This window comes from Lampetra planeri, chromosome 46, assembly GCF_965212315.1.
Source record: "Lampetra planeri chromosome 46, kcLamPlan1.2.h2, whole genome shotgun sequence".
NCBI classification, from domain to species: domain Eukaryota; kingdom Metazoa; phylum Chordata; class Hyperoartia; order Petromyzontiformes; family Petromyzontidae; genus Lampetra; species Lampetra planeri.
The window spans coordinates 8,189,781-8,207,565 of record NC_136152.1 but is presented as its reverse complement, the minus strand read 5'-3'; the positions used below and the strand labels follow the sequence as shown (position 1 = coordinate 8,207,565).

The 17,785-nt window shown below is 45.7% G+C and overlaps 1 protein-coding gene across 6 annotated transcripts in view; it reads right to left on the bottom strand.

Annotated features, from left to right (window-relative positions):
• LOC144733390 (protein Hook homolog 3-like) overlaps positions 1-17,267 on the bottom strand; it is an 81,836-nt gene extending 64,569 nt beyond the window's left edge. For 2 of the 6 annotated variants that reach the window (XM_078615292.1, XM_078615297.1), the window contains exons 1-5: positions 16,730-17,266; positions 14,335-14,420; positions 12,498-12,570; positions 10,214-10,264; positions 9,548-9,680 (exon numbers count right to left, since the gene is read on the bottom strand). In XM_078615292.1, the coding sequence (XP_078471418.1) occupies positions 9,548-9,680; positions 10,214-10,264; positions 12,498-12,570; positions 14,335-14,420; positions 16,730-16,774 (388 nt within the window). In that variant the 5' untranslated portion in view covers positions 16,775-17,266. Of the gene's footprint in view, positions 1-9,547; positions 9,681-10,213; positions 10,265-12,497; positions 12,571-14,334; positions 14,421-16,729 lie in introns of all 6 variants that reach the window. The other 4 variants (XM_078615296.1, XM_078615294.1, XM_078615293.1 and 1 more) reach the window with 4 other exon arrangements.
• Between the last annotated feature and the right edge of the window lie 518 nt (positions 17,268-17,785).

Below are 17,785 nucleotides of genomic sequence, written 5' to 3'. Positions count from 1 at the left end.
ATGATTCTTAATCCTAGCATCTCAAGTGTGGCAGGAGCTACTTTGACATTCCCTTTCAGAGTGCATATAAAACAATTATCTCACAGAGTGTAGTCAGTTTGACTCGAGCTATTCTGTTATTTTCCGATTCAGAGTGCGTATCTCTAACACCATTTATCACAGGATGCAATCGGTTCGATATGATATTATCTTAATCCCACTGTATTTGTTCCAACCTGCTATTCTGGAGTTTTGCCTCAGAGGGCGTTTTTTGTTTGTTTTACGTCCGTTTACAATCACAAGGCAATGTTGGCTCACAATACTCTGGTTAACACGTAGTGATTCATTCCTTCATCCATGCAAAACACTGTCTGCGAGAAATCCCAGACGAGCCCCCATTATGTTGTATATGTCGGAAATTAATGAAATGTTGGAAAATGCGTAAATCGCATAAATTATGTTAATTTATGTAGTTATATGCATAAATTATGATAATCACGGAGATAATCGTAGTAAATTATGCGAATGCTTGCTATTATGTTAATGTATGCAGTTATGAAAATTAGGCTTAGCTTCGTTATCCAGAGTTGTATCAATCGGGATAAAACGATTATCTTTGATTAAACATTTACTGATTATCTTAGAGTGTTTATGTTATGTTAGGTCTCCAAATTCATATCTCATCGCAGGTAACAGTTCTTATGAATAAGACAGTTTGCATGGACTGGGAAAGAAGCACTCGAACACTTTGTGTTAAGCAATTTTAATTCTAAACAAACATGACACTCTAATATGCAAAGGCAAAAGTATACGTCAATAGATTCATCGGCAAGATTATGCAATTAACGAAAATAAATGACTCAAACATTTCATATTTATGTAACTCGACGGCAGCAACTGCTTTGCACGATCAGTTGATATTGAACGCACCACCTTGAAATGGCAACCCTTTTTGAAACACAAAGACAATTTTTTGAAAGTCTTATTCGTGTGCGTGTTGTGTGTGCATTGTCCCCTTGTAAAATTAATATTTTAAGCAGAGGCAGGGCGCTGTGTCGGAGCTTGTGGGGTGGGGGAGGATACAACCAGTAGCCAGAGAAGTTCCTCTCGCTTGGGCGTGGCCGCAGCGAGCCCGTGCTTTCTCCCTTTCTCCACTGCTGGATTGAGCGGCGTTGGCACGACGCTCGCCGACGTGGTGCGCGATGATTCCGTCGTCGCTGCTGGACGTCTTGTCTGTTCTCACTGGGTGTTGGTCGGTGTGTGTGTATCAAACACACGGCGCATTCGATGGCGCTCTCTCTCTCTTGGTGGCAGCTCCAGGCTTCTCCACTGCTGGATGATTGTTGAGTCGGCACGACGCTTGGTGACGCCCGGGTCGTGCTGCTGCTGTCGCTCTCTCCTTGATCGCTGCCAACTTCACACAGACACTCGCCCTTACTTCAGGCTCAGGCTCTGGACGACGCGGCTGTGCGCGCTCACCGGCTTAGAGCGCTCTGGCGTTGAACGATGGCTCTTGTTGCTCATCCGCTGCTGCTCATCCTTTTCTATGCTCGCTTGGTCGACGCTTGGCGATTTCCGCCCTTTCTACAGGTTGATCGCTTGTTGTCACTCGTCACTCTCTCTTCTCCGTGCTTTCCTTTGTTCGTGCAGCTGCCAGCTTCACTCGCACTTAACCACACCTCGCCACTTCGTTCTGCGAGAAGCGACAACTGCCATCGGTATCGGCGTTTGCTCCCTCACGACGCTCCGCCAGCCGGAGCACGGCTGAAACCCAGCCTCGACCTAGGCTGAACTCAGACTTCTGCGACTCGAACGACCCCTCCTCGTTCCATCTCTTCTCGAGGCACGACTCGCCCCAGCTCCCTTGCGAGCCCCGTCGCAACGCCGCGTCGCAAGCCGAGTTGCAAGACTGAGCGCGACTCGAACCAGACTGCTCTCAGACTGTCACTCTAACGACCCCTCGTCGTCCTATCTCTCCTCGAGGCACGATCTGCCCCAGCTCCCTTGCGAGCACCGTCACAACGCCGCGTCGCAAGCCGAGTTGTGAGACTGAGCGTGACTCGAACCAGACTGCTCATTCGTGATGTGCGCTTGTGCTTAAAACTCAAAACGTGAACACCCTCTCCTCTCTCCGCGTCTCTTGCGAGAGGAAAACAAACAAGAAAACAGGCGCCCTCGGAATGTCAGCACAGACCCCCCCCTCGCGACCCTTTCTAACCCCCTAAGTATTTATGGGGCCATCTGTTTGTGCCGGACCGTTGCAGACAAAGGTGGCTGAAGAGATTTTTGCAATACATTTATGTGGTCCTGTGTGTTACATTTATTCTTGATATTTCTTATGAGTTCCCTCGGTCTTAGTATATCGTGGTTATTATTCGGTCTATGTTTAATGAATATTCGTAATGATCCTCATTACATCATTATTTTGAGGCTTTGCCAAGTTTGGTTATGCGTTTGTTTCCAGGGATTGGTGTTTTATTCTGAGTTATATTTTAATGTCCTGAGGTTAAGTGTAACTAAGTTTCCACTTAAGCTTTCTGGAATTCGTATTCTTTAGTTTTTAGGAAGGTCATGTAGATAGAAACATACAATACAAAATAATATATATGCGGTGAATACGAGTAATATAAGGGAATATTTAATAACAAGCCCCTATTGTTTGCTGGTTAATTCTTTTTGTTAAGTTTCTACTTTTCGTTAAGGAAAACGTTAAAGAAAACGCGAGTTGCAACAGTTGTGTTTCTCTGCTCTGCACCTTATCTGTGCATCTCCAGACGTCTTGGGAAGGTTAGGCCATCGACCTTTTGTCAATCTGGATGTCTCTGACCTCTCTGTGCTCTGAAGTCTTGTCGTTTAATGGCCCTCCCCATTTCACAGATTCCTCGTGTGTTTGTGAGGAGTAGGGGCTGTTTTCATTATTTAATTTAAAAAAATATATATATAGATAAAAAAAAACTTTTTTTTATTATTCTTAATATTATTTTTTTTAAAACAGGGCATAGATACACCACAGCAACTGTCACAAGTTCCGCTGCAACAGCAGGCCACAAACAGATGCAGGTATGTGTCTGTGGTTGGAGGAAAGTTACATCACACCATGGGTTGAGGATCCACCAGGGGAAGAAGGGGTGTTTGGGTAAAGAGAGACAGAGGCCTTGCATTGATTACTTTCTGCGAAAGCGATCAAATCAGTCGAATGAAGCACAGCAACTGGACGCAAACCATAGTTTGCAGTGCATCAGTACCACTGTCATGGAGGACGTAAACTCAAGCACCGAAGTAACAACTGAGGTGGAACCAACAACAGGAGTGGAACTCACCCAGCCTCCGAGACCTGCAATCGAGAGGAGACTACCAGGGCACAGACCGTATGTGAAGTGGCCTGGCGCCAGTGACAAGAAGTTGTGGGAAACAGTGAATACTGACCTCACCTTGACCCTCGAGAAACTTCGAGGCACAGTGGAGAAGAAGTTGGAGAGGATGGGGGACATCATCTATGAGTACGGGGCAGAAAGCTTTGGAGTGCAAGAGGCAAAAGGCGGGAGAAAGGTTCCAACCCCACCAGTTTCCAGGAGGCAACAAGAAATCAAGCGCCTCGTTCAAGAAAGGAGACAGCTTAAGAAACAGTGGAAGAAAGCCTCGGAAGTGGAAAAGGAGGGCATAGAGGCACTTCAGGCTGACATCAAAACCCGGTTGGCATCCCTCCGTAGAGCAGAGAACCTACGGAAGCGCAGAAGGAAGAAAGAACAAACTAGAACTCGATTCTATAAAGATCCCTTCAAGTTCCTTAAAAGTCTCTTCACGAAAGAAAAAAGTGGAGTTCTAAAAACAACAAAGAAAGACCTAGAAGAGCACCTGAGAACAACAAACTTTGACTCAAAGCGACATGAACATCTGGCCATCCCATCAGATATCCCACCCATTGAACCCCCGGAACATCATATTGAGACCAACCCTCCGACATGGAAAGAGGTGGAAAACACAGTTCGAAGGGCAAGAACAGCATCAGCCCTGGGGCCAAATGGAGTCCCGTACAAAGTGTATAAGAACGCACCAGACGTCCTGAGGTTCCTCTGGAGGCTTATGAGAACAGCTTGGCAAAAGAAGATAATACCCAAAGTGTGGCGTAGGGCAGGCGGGGTCCTGATCCCTAAGGAGAAGGATGCAGTGAACATCAACCAATTCCGCCCAATCTCCTTACTGAATGTCGAGGGTAAAATCTTCTTTAGGATCATTGCCCAGAGGATGGCCGAGTACCTGCAAAGGAATGCCTACGTCGATACATCTGTACAGAAGGCAGGAATATCAGGGTTCTCTGGCTGCTTGGAGCATTCCAGCATGATCTGGCACCAGATCCAAATGGCCAAGGTGGAGAAAAGGGACCTCCATGTAGTCTTCCTCGACCTCGCCAATGCATTTGGCTCTGTGCCCCATGAACTCCTGTGGTCTGCCTTCAGATTTTTCCACATACCGGACACCATCACAACCCTGGTGAAGTCGTACTTTCAGGATCTGCAGTTCTGCTTCACCACCTCAGAGTTCACCACCTCATGGCAATGCCTGAATGTAGGTATAATGGCGGGATGTACCATTTCTCCATTGGCATTCATAATGGCAATGGAGGTTATCATCAGATCCTCAAAATGGGTTGCTGGTGGACAGCGAGTCGACTCTGGTTTTCGCCTCCCTCCACTCAGAGCCTACATGGACGACATTACAACATTGACCACCACTGTCCCATGCACCAGGAGACTGCTCAGAAAACTCGAGGAGAACATCAGCTGGGCCCGTATGAAGATTAAACCATCCAAGTCACGCAGCATCTCGATTGTGAAGGGAGTACTCTGTGACCTGAAATTCTTCATCGGAGATGACCAAATCCCAACAGTGTCTGAGCAGCCGGTAAAAAGCCTTGGAAGGTGGTATGATGCAAGCCTGAAGGACAAAGACCAGGTGCAACAGCTGCGCAAAGACATCAGTAGTAGCCTACAGTCCATCGACAACACCCAGCTACCTGGAAAGTTAAAGGCCTGGTGTCTGCAGTTTGTTCTCCTACCCCGGGTGTTGTGGCCCCTAGCAGTGTATGAGGTTCCAATCTCAACAGTGGAGAAGATGGAAAGAGGAGCCACGAGCTACTTAAAGAAGTGGCTCGGAGTTCCACGATGCCTTACCACCATAGGCCTCTATGGAGATGGTGTCCTCAAGCTGCCCCTCACCAGTCTAACCGAGGAATTCAAGTGTGCAAAAACCAGGCTCCAGATGACACTGAATGAATCTCGAGACCCAGTGGTGAGCAACAACGCGCCGACCTTGGCAACTGGGCGCAAATGGAGGCCAGGAAAAGCAGTCCAGGAGGCAACAGCAGCCCTCAGACATGCTGACATTGTGGGTCAAGTTCAGCAAGGGAGAGGAGGCCTTGGGCTAACTAGCCGTGCTGCTTGGAGTAAGGCCACTGCACCAGAGCGGCGGAAGATGGTAGTGCAGGAAGTACGCCATCAGGAGGAGTCTGCAAGGTGGGCCAAGGCAGTCTCTCTTGCCAAACAAGGACAGTGGACTCGATGGGACAGTGTGGAGAAGAGGAAGATCAGCTGGAAGGATCTGTGGGCCATGGAAGCGAGGCGGTTGAGCTTTTCCATCAGAGCAACATATGACATCCTTCCAACACCAGTTAATCTTCACCAATGGTATGGTGAAGATCCGGACTGTGCCCTCTGTTCCATGCCAGCCAACCTCAGGCACATTCTCACAGGGTGTAAAACAAGCCTCACCCAAGGACGCTACACTTGGCGTCACAACCAAGTCCTTAAAAACCTTGCGTCCGCCCTGGAGGACAAGCGAGCTGCCACCAACTCCCTACCACCCCCAGCAGCATCACACCCCATACGGACGACCTTTGTCCGCGAAGGGGCTAAACCACCGAAGAGCGGCTCTACACCAATAGAGCGAGACCAGCTGCGCTTGGCCCGCGACTGGAAAATGCTAGCTGACATTGGCCGGCAACTTGTGTTTCCTCCGGAGATCGCAACCACCACCCTAAGACCTGACATGGTGCTCTGGTCCCGTTCGCTCAAGAAGGTCTTCATCATTGAGCTCACAGTACCCTGGGAGGACTCAGTAGATGAGGCTTATGAGCGAAAACATCTGCGCTATGCCGATCTAGCTGCCGAAGCACGGCATCATGGCTGGAACACAGAAGTCCGACCAGTGGAGGTGGGCTGCAGAGGTTTTGTGGCAACATCTACAACCAGACTGCTTAGAGACCTGGGAATTAAGGGCCAGAGCCAGCGTTCGGCAATCAAAGCTGTATCGGAGGCGGCAGAAGGCAGCAGTCAGTGGCTCTGGATGAAGAGGAAAGACCCCAGCTGGGCCCCAAAGTGAGAGGGCCAGGAGGTATGCAGTCAACAATGCTTGACTCAGGGAGGAGGACGCCCCTGCCATGCATAGTCCCATGGGATGTTGGCTACCAACAACAAGGCAACTCCTATGACTAATTGGGAATGGGACGCAAGCGTAGGATTGATCACCCTGTCGCTGGCCGCCTTTGGGGAGGGTGTATAGTATGAAAGGCCGAAACACCCTAGGAACCAAAGGGTCACTACTGACGATGCGCTCCCCAAATTTCACCAGGCTCACTGTTCATGAACTCTTGGAAGTGCTTGCACAAAGGATAGTAACATCTCATCCTGTGTTCTTTGGAATCAACACAGTGTATAGCGGATTGTATAATAATAAATAGTATAAAATTGTAATGCTTAAAACAATCTACAAAGTAATATATAGTATCGTAATTGTAGTGAATATACAGCAGTATGATATACATTAGGGTGGGTAGAATAATACATAGAGTAATATTACAAAGTATAAGGTGGTGTATAGCAATACAGTATATAATTTAATGTTGGGTTTATCTATGGCAGTATATAGTATGGTGTAGACTCGTGTGATGTAAGAGAATAAAGTTTAGATGGTAGCATATTATATATTTTGCGACATAGAATTGTAATGTATTACTTACTGTTAGTAACTCAGCTTATTGTAGAGTATATTTAGTATACTGATGATACTATGTAGTTTATACTTTAGTTGTTTACGTGGTGGTTTAGTTACTGCAGCTACATACTATTAACACTCCTTCCCTTTATTAATGCTACCCCTATCCCCTCCCTTTGATGCTGCTAATCCTGCATAATGCACGGGCATAATGACTTTAAACCCCTCGCCAAACCTCCTACGCATTTCACAAGTAGTACTAATCGCATATCTGCATTTCCCATAAATATGCTAAATTCCTCTTGATATGCAAATTATTTTGTCAAGGCGCTCTTCGCCCCTCCATCCCAGCTTAAATAGTCGCTCCAAGCCTGGGGCTTGTCATTCAGACTCCTCGACAGACCTGTTCTCCACCTGAGGACAGCTACTTGCGTTGTGGCCGAAACGTCGTGAGAATGATTTTATTATGTTTATTTTTATTATTTTATTATTTCCATTCTACGTGACTTCACCGAAAGAACCAAGAAGATTAATCCCTGCAGTCACGAAAGCTTTAAATCGAAATTTAACAGCAGTGTTAATGAGAGATTAGCACCATGAGAGTGCAATCCAAAGGATGTCAACATGAAAGTGCAATCCAAAGGACATGTGAGCATGAGAGTGCAATCCAAAGGACATGTGAGCATGAGAGTGCAATCCAAAGGACATGTGAGCATGAGAGTGCAATCCAAAGGACATGTGAGAGATCTAAGACAGAGGCATAGAGCGTCGGAAATAACAGCTGACATAGGCAGGTAGGATGGAAACATCACAGTCAGTTAAGACTTTACCAGGTAAATAACGTCCTTCCAATGATTGCTCAGTTTGTACCTATCTTCTCGGTTGAAGTTGAGTATGTGTTTATATATCTGGATGGCTTCATGAACAAATCTCTGAAGGTAGCCGGTAGGTTTGTAGAGTACCTCCATCTTGGAAAAATCTAATTCCTGTGAGCCCACAGCGTTAAAACAATGATTGGCAACGGCAGAGGAATTGGTCCTACCGTGTTTCAGATCTGCCTTGTGTTCACGAATGCGGTCCAAGACATGTCGTTTCATTTCCCCAATGTAACTGCTGCCACAACCACAACTCAGTTTGTAGACACCAGGGTATTGCATGTCAGGAATCACATCCTTTAAAGATGGGATTAAATCATGGATTTTGTGTACTGTGTTGAAACAAACCTGGATCTTGTGTTTGTATAAGATTTTGGAAATCTTTTTGGTAACCCCTGCTATGTATGGTAAAGTGATGGTTTTGGTTGGATCCTCAGAAGGTTGTCTCCCCATGGCTGGGGAGGCAGCTTTGCGGATTGTATGGTCCGAGTTTCCGTTCATCCTGAGGGCTTGGTGTACGTGCTCCAACTCACTAGCTAGGTGGTGCTGGTCGGAGATGTAACGGGCCCTATGGTGTAGTGTTTTGATGAGGGAATTCTTCTGGGCTGGATGGTGGTGGGATTCAGGCTTTAGATAGGCATGCGTGTGGGTGGCTTTCCTGTAGACCGAATGTCCCAACGAGCCATCAGGTCTCTTCTCGATCAAAACATCCAGGAATGGAAGCTTGCCATCCTTTTCCACTTCCATGGTGAATTTGATAGACGGGTGTATATAATTGATGTGGTTGAGAAATTGGTTTAGTGCTGGCAGGCCATGTGGGCAGATGACGAACGTGTCATCTACGTATCTCTTCCACAAGGAAGGACGTAGGGTGGATGTCTGGATGGCATCTGTCTCAAATTTCTCAATGAAAACATTCGCTACCACATATATAACCTCTTGTTGTAACTGCTCTCTCGCTGGTTCAACAGTTCCACTGCTGGATTATATTTTTTCCGCCTGAGGACGACCGCTTGTGTTGCGATTGAAATGTCGTGATTTATTTTATTTTATACCTACGTGACTTTACCGAAAGAACCAAAGAGTATGGATTCCTGCAGTCACGAAAGCCTCAAATCAAGACAAAATTTATAATAATGTGCATAAAAATTAATGTTGACATTTGTAAGTTGCAGTATTTATTTTACTGAGAGCTATGCCACCATCACACAACATGGTCCTGCAGTCAATGCAATGGCGATCAGGGTGAGTAGCTTCAAAATTGACGATGACAATGCCACCGTGGAATCTTCATCAGCCAAGCCAGCACATGTCGATTCGGGACGTCACAGACACCTATGACGTCTTGTCACGCGTCACCGCTCCATACCCTTTATTGTTATTATTATTTAGAGCAGTGGTTCCCAACCTGTGGTCCACAGACCACTCCCTGGTGGATCCACAAAACCACGGGAAGTGGTCTGCAGAACCGCTGAAAATATTACAATTTGTTTCACAAAAGACCAGATTTTACTGGACAGTAGTCCGCAAAAAACATTTTAGGGTTAAAAGTGATCCACAGAACTCCAGAACATCTGTTACCACCACACTTTTACAAGTCCAGTCCATCACAAATCTGCAGTTAAAAAAATACCGAGAATAACTAGTCTAGAGCTTGCCAGGATAGCAAATGATTATCGTATTGAAAGACTTTTCAGACTCACCCTCCTTCTTGTCACAGTTAACAGCACAGCCAAGGATGAGCTGAAGGGCCTTGCCAGTCTCTCCCCGGTGTCCATGCTCTGCCATCAGGCACACATCTGGCACGGCATCTTGTGCCACTGGCTGGCCCACGACCTGCAATGCACACGTATGCACGGACCTAAGTCAAGCAGGACACAACAGGCGCCATTCACTACTCAGTGGCAGTGCTTGTGCCAGGCTCAGTATACTTTAAGGACACATTGAGTGTAGTGGCAGCACATGCTCAAACGTGTACATGGATATCAGTGAGCGGCCTGCAACACACGCACAAATACATCAACATCGGTGAGCATACATTATGTCACTGGTACAAATAAACATAATAGGCCCTCGATACTGGCCCACACACCGATTATAAGTACTGTTACTGAGCAGGTGTACACTGGGCTGCTTATCAGGAGTGTAACGGGACATCAATTAACATTACATCTTAAGACTCACGATAAATGCCCAAAATCTCAGGTGTAAGAATATTTTTTTTAAATATATGCAATTTAGATTTGGGCCAATGGACTGATGGCACTTTGCGATGCATCGTGAGTGAGCGTGCCGAGTACAAAGCGGGAACTCAGCAAGGGGATGCATGGAACGAGGGAAGAGGGGAGTTTTTTGGTGACAGATCTGACCTCGCTGTAGTAGCTGAGAAGGGCATTCAAAATCTTCTTGAGGTTACTCAACTGTAAAACAAAACAATTCAAACGATCAGGTGTAGTAGCAACGGTAAATCATCTTCAGCCCAGACTCAAGATGCTAGGATGGGGGATAAATTCTGGATGGGAATGCTGACAACACACATTGTATGTGTCCCTGTGTATTTGCAAGTCTATTTGTGTCCCCATGTGATCAATGCGAATGCATTACTTTGGCAGCACACTAATTTTCCGTGCATCTCCTCTTATCTGGAAAAGCAGTGCGGATAATAAGACGCCGTCTCGCGTTGATTCATGGAAAAAGTCGTGGAAGATGGCAAATAAGTAGTAACCAATGGGCACGTTTTGCTTTTGTGTCAAACCTTACTGATTGGCTGTGTCGGATGGTTGGTTAACGGACACATTTGTATTTACGCGCTCTAACCCAAAATTACTTTTATTATGAATAAGAATAGGGCTGCGGATAATATGCGTTTTCACGAACTCTACAACTCCCACGGAAAACAGGATTTGTGAATAATAGGGTCACAGATAAGAGGAGTTCTCCTGTACCAGAACATTCCCACCACTTGCTCCGTACCACCAATGCAGATAAGCCGCACCAGACTCTTGCACGAGCATAGATAAATGTTTCCCTCATCATGAAGTTATTCACTTTAGAATTGTAAATAAGTAAATTTATGAAGGAATAATGTTGATAGAGACTAAATATCAGAGTTGCCGGGATGATACTATGACCCACCACGCGATGTAACGTCCACAATCGTCGTATAGTAAGTTTAAAAAAATATTATCACATCGTGATTAGGGCTACTTTTCTTAAATTTTTATTTTCTCATGAAAAATGCATTAAATTACAAACTCTATCATTACAGTTGTACATAAATCACTCGTATACATTACATTAAAACTTTCCTCATAATAAAAGTTTTTGGATTAGATCGCGTTATTTATAAATGTGTCGCAACCCTTCACCACCTGACAGCCAATCAGCAAACAATGTGTCACGTTGACAAAAGACAAATATTTCACGACTTTAGCCCACCGGTGTGTTGAAGAATGGATCCATAACAGTTACAATTTGAGTACGACGGTTCGCTGAAAATTACATCCAGCATCTTCGGGCGATTTGCCAGAATAGTGAAGCCATCCATCTGCTTCCGGTCTTAAATAGTGCAGGATGACGTCATCCTTGTTGAACCCCATCAGGATTGGAGATCAGAGGCGGAGGTGTATGCAATTATGTAACAGATCAGTAATCAGCCACTTAGCATGTGACTCACCTGTAAGGAATTGCAATATGTGTTGTGTATTACTTAATAATACACTTCCAGGCTGCGCTGAGTCTATAGCTATCACAGCGATTAAAATTATTTGAATTCTTCTCAATTTCAATTGATTCTCTAAGACTAAAAGAACACCAAATGCACATTAAATTCTCACAAACACAACTGTCAGCAGTGGCAGAGCATGCTTGCCAACAAGAACATTCAATTGACTTTGATAACGTTGAAGTGTTATGCAGAACTAATTATTACTGTCCAAGATTAGTTAACTGAATGCGATAATCGTCATTATTGACAATGAATCACAAAGAACGATATCTAAAAACCCAACTGATTATACAGGGTGTGCTATAATAATGATTTATAATCATAAGGCACTCTTAAAACTGTTACTAAACTATTTTTATTTTACCAGGTAAGATCCACTGAGCTATATAGCTCTTTATCAGAAGCGACTTGGCCACAAATGATAGCTAACTAAGTGGCTTATCACATGGAAATTTATAGCAACCGGATACTCTAAATGTATGCTTCTAAATGTGGTGGGAAAAACCAGAGAACCCGGATAAAAATCCACTGTTAAGACGCTCCTTTACAGTGGATCTCAGAGCACCGTGCACAAAAAAAAAGAATACGTGATTAAGTAACCAGTGAAAGAACTACGAAGGTGAGACAAGATAGAGAACTGGAGAGAGGAGAGGTGGGTCTTCAGCTGGGACTTAAAATTATCCAGCACCTGTGAGTTTCTAACCTCCAAGGGAAGGGAATTCCAAAAGGGGCGGGACAGTGCCCCAGCATGTATAGTTTTAGAGCTTTCTGAAGAAGTTTTATAGCTCTTGCAGTGTTGTCGAATTTGCACGGTTCCTACATTGTAACCAGAGGTTACACACGTGTGTGTGAAAGTACAGTGCAATGTAAACAACGTGTTTCCACAAGTATAAAAATAATAAATGGTGCTCAAAGTCGGTGTTCACCTTCAGTCTCCAGTTGTCCCTGGCATCGATCTTAATGCGGGCGACAAAGTCCACATCAAACCAACCCGGATCGCTGTACACGTACACGCACACACACACACGCTGCGTTATCCTGCACCACTACGGATCGTGTACGTGTTTACGTCCGACAAAAGCATAAATACTCCATTTAACCATACGGACGAGGGGGCTAAGTACAGTGAGGAGTAGTCTAGCACATCTGTGACGGACAATGCTAAGGAGAATCGGCAAGAGGTCTTCCCAGCGCCAAGACTCACCGCACTCCTACAACAGTTATTTTTGACTAAGTCAGCCTAGGAGATCAGGCCAGATTTAGACACCCATTGTTAACGGTATCGAGTGCCATGGCCAAGCACCACCATCTGCTTATGTGGCAGTTTTGCACTACTGCATAACGCCCCATGAGCACACTGTTCAGTCAGGTCCACATCTTTTGTGATTGTAGAGGAATCCACGTTTTACAAGCATAGACATAGAAGGCCTGCCCTTTGCATATGGAGTCACAGGCTGGCTTGTGGTGTATGCACCTCTGTGAGCAAACCAAACTAAACAATTTTTTATTTTACCAGGTAAGGCCCACTGAGATAGAAAGCTCTTTTTTAGAGTCGACCTGGCCACATATGATTGCTCAACGAAGTGGCTAATCATGTGTAAATGTATAGCAGCCAAATACTCTACGCGCGTGTTTCTAAATACGGAGGGAAAAATTGGAGGACCCGAATAAAAATCCATGCGACTATAGGAAGAACATGAAAACTCCAAATATACAGGTATCGGGGTCAGGATCGAATCCAAAAAACTCCTGTATATCATATTCTTCGGGTCTTTCTGTAAAGCCACATAGATAGAAGAAATAATAAAAATATCACGACGTTTCGATCGCAACACAAGCAAACGTCATCAGGTGAAAAAATAGCAGGAGAGCTGATAAGATCCTGCCTCAACTGATGACGATTGCTTGTGTTGCGATCGAAACGTCATATTTTTATTATTTCTTCTATCTACGTGGCTTTACCGAAAGACCCAAAGAATATGAATTTTTGCAGTGACGAAAGCTTTAAGTCCTGTATATCAGGCGAGGCAGTTAACATCTCGCCACCATAGTGAGATGTTAGAGCCAGACATCAGCACACTTTGCACTCAGGTTAACTTATTGAGTGACTGATCAAACAGATTACCTTGGGAGCTCCAGTGCAACACAAATGAGGCATGTCCTACATTTGTCATTTTCTCAAAATCCAGTGGCTGGAGAATTGCTTGTGTGGATCCCTTACACAAATATTCTAATACGATTTTTTTAATATGTTTGTTTAGTTTGAAATCTGCAATAATAACTTCTATCTTACCTGGAGACCAATCAGCTTTGAGATTCGTAGGAGCATCAAAGTAAAAAGTGGCTAATTTGCATGTGCGTATCCTTGTACATATCTAGACAACTGCTCCCTAACTGCTCCACCAGTTTCAATGAATGAGATGTCATTTCAAGGCTTATGATAAGTCGTTGACTCAATAATACTCTTAATTTTCATATTGACGAGGTCGATATATATTAATTTTTATATCGATCAGGCCGATATAAAAAAAAAGTTTTTGACTTAATAATACTCTCAATCAACCCTGGCAAGAGCAGGTGGGTCATCTGCCAGTTATTTCTTAACCATAAGTCCTGGGTCTGTCCCATGATCTCCTACCATACAGACTTCATCTCCTCACAAAGCCTCAAAATGCACCTAGCCTGGCACAAGCATCACGGTGAAGTCATTGTCACTCAGCAGGAGCTAATGTGGGTTTGCTCGAACGCGCATCAGCGACTCACATGCGGTGCAACACGTGGGCCATGAGAACGCCGTCTGTGAGGTCCGAGACATCCTCGCATGGAACCTCGAATCCATACGCCCGTACCTGCACACACATGCACAACCATTCGCCCAAATCTTTAAACTATTTATTTTAACCAGGAATGCGTCAGTGAATTTCAACATTCGTTTTCTGCAAGGTTCTGCTTGGAATATTTCGGGGACTCCTTCAGCAGTTTTTGCACATGGAAGGAAAAGCAGCACAGAGCACAGATAAATCCCAGGTGTAAGAGAGCAAAAACACACGAGAATAGATTAAAAACCCACTTCCTGTCCACAAACAATGCACTTTTGTTTGAACCAGGTGAGAGTCCATTTATAATACTCATTTGTGTTTGATAGTGCACCCTTTACGCCATGGTATCTCAGAGTACTTTACAAGCAACTTACATCTCATCTCAACACATCTAAAAGGGCACCCCAAGTGGTAGCCATCCCTGTGCGGCACAAGGTGACTCCGCACCTGACCTGCAATCAGGCATTAGTCTGCCAGTAGGAGGCGATGATGCTGTGTGTAATTCCAATTTGGTAATTTGAGGGTAGTTTTCAAATTTGGACCGTGATGCCAGCAAACAATGGCCTACTCGTTTTGAATGACATCATCGGGATCTTTAACGTCCTCTGTGAAGCCTACGGTGTGTATTTTTACTATTAATACACTTGCACAAATAACTAGGGTGGCCTGGCACACTCACACCGCAAACCTCTGCTGATAGTGGTGAACACACAACCACTGGGAAATGTCACCGCCCAAATGTATATAATCTCGGTGTAGATTTTCCATTTTTGTAAATAGGCCTTGTTGTCTCAATAGATGTTTCATTTAGACCTTAATTTGTGAGAGCATGGGTGACTGCATCAGCTTCTGCTGAGTCAAATGGATTTTCATTGTCTACAAAAGCCAGGCATAATGGAAATTGAAATTAATTTGACTTGCCCAGAATGTGATTGGTTCACTTGAGCATAAGGTTTATCTGTCAGTTTAACACGTAGGCTTGGGTTAGATCGCATAAATATGTCGTAACCCTCCACCACCCGATACAGCCAATTAGTAACGTATTTTTCACGTAAACAAAATGCTAATTAGTTACTACTTCAGCCCACCCGTGTGTTGGAAAGTAAATCCACAACATTCTCCATTTGAGCACGACGTTTCGCTGGTACACTAATTACATCCAGCATCATCAGGCGATTTGCCAGAATAGTGGCAAATGGTCAACCAACTGCATGCATTTTCCACCAGAAATGTTGTGAGATTTTTTTTAGAGGGCTCCCCTGGTTTAATGTTCGCCAATTGACGTAGAGCAACAGTTTACACTACATTCAGAGTGTTTTCCGAAAAGCAATCTGCACTGATGTGATGCTTAAATAAGGCCCCGCCGATTAGAACAGTTGGCTACGTGCTTTGCGAAAGAAGTTCAACATACATACATACAAGACGTGTGGCTTGTGTTGTAAGATGAAGACCCATGAATCACACAGTTGGTACCTCCACAGCTGACTCGATACACTTTTCCACCCTCTGCCCACGCGTCGAGTCCAAACTTCACAGACTGCGATCAGACGTTTGCCAAATTCCACTAAAGAGTGTTTGGCACGTTAAGAGGAAACTGGAGCACCCGGAGACAACCCAGGCATACGAAGGGATAACATTCCCACTGATGGATGAAGTCCACTTGCTGTCCTGCCATCTCGTGGGATACGGAGTTTCAGAAATGTGTACACAGCAACACACAGAGTAAAGATTCACAGAAAGTACACATGAATTTGGTACACATTCACAGAGATAATACACATTCAGTGTAAATTCACAGGACACACACACAGAGAGCACAATCACACAAAATACACATGAACAGAAAACTGTCACAGCAAGTACACATTCAATCAGAGTACATTCCCACCCGAACGCCTTTGTCTCCCTAGTGGCCATGTTTATACACTGCACCAGGTGCTCTGCTTATTTGAGGCTGAGTCGACCTAGGGGAGGTGTTGACGGGAATTGAACTCGGGTCGCTGCTCACCAATACTCACACAAGAGTGCAGATTCTCACACACACACAGAGGACACATTTACACACACAGAGACAAAGATCCCCCGGAGAGCCTTTAACAGACTGTTGGGGAAAGTGCTGTTAAAGAGCACCACGCCCGGCTGCCTTTGTCTCCCCAGTGGCGATGTTTACCTATCGCACCAGGTACTCGTTTGAGGCCGAGTCGACCTAGGAGAGGCCCAGGACCGGTTGAGATCCGCGTCACCGGTGTTCGCTAAACCGCCCCCCCCCCCCCCCAGAGGACGCGTACAGTGCACGTGGAAGCTGCGTAAATTCCCGGCCGTCGTTTCGCAACACGCACCCAGCTCAGGAGACTTTCGCACAGCTCCGCCTTGTCCAGAGACATCTCCCCCGGAGAGACGGAGACGGAGGAGACGGAGCGGGGAGACGGGCGGGCGTCTCCTTCACGCGGGGCTTGTCCTGGGTATCGGAGAGGCTCCCGTCGAGGCGATGGCTTCAGTGAAGATAACTCGAACACTCTCGCTGTATAGTAGAGAGCAACAAGAGCTACCGCAGAGAGCACTCTAGCTGGGAGTACAATAGTTAAGAGTACGATAGTTGTGAACAGAGCGGCTGTGGACTGTGGCGCGCAGTCTTAGCAGGCACCTCGCGGGGCACCGGGAGGGTCCTCCACGCACCACGCAATCTCCACGTCAACATTGACACGTTCATTTGTGTTGTTGTAAATATGGCTTTAAAACCGACATGTAACAAATTCTCCTTCCCCGTCAAACATCAAATTCAGTACCGTAATTTCCTTGAATACGTATTGCGCGCGTGTGTGATTTTAAATCTCACTCTTGTTGTTTTTTTTATCAGGCATTTAATCGTCGCAGTAAGTTGGACACCTTTCGCGTTGTTGTAAGGACCGGGGCTCTGGGTTCGCGCCTCACGCGACGCTCGGCGGCCGTGGCCACGTGGCGGCCATCTTGCCCGGGGAGGCGGTCACTTTCAGAAGCCGCCGCCGCCGTCGCAGCAATGGCCGCAACGGCGGCTCGCGAGGGGTCGAAGCCACGGGGGGCGGGGCGCCGTCGGCGAGCTCCGTGGAACCTCAATGCATTTGGCGCGAGGGGTCAAATCCGCGAGGGGTCAAGTCCGCGATGGGCAAGGATCTGGTGCGGTTGACAGGTTCGCGCGGCAAAAGCTTTACGGGCTTTTGTTTATTTCCACCGTAGTAGCAACGCGCTGTGCGCAATTAATATAAAAATTTGCATCATCATTATTACAGAACTTTGCAAATTTCCTTAATGCAATACAGAAGTTGTTCTCAACCGTGGGTACGCGGACCTCAGGGGGTACGTGAGGTGATTTATAAATGTGTTAAATTATATCGTACTATCGGGAGGTATCCGGCGTT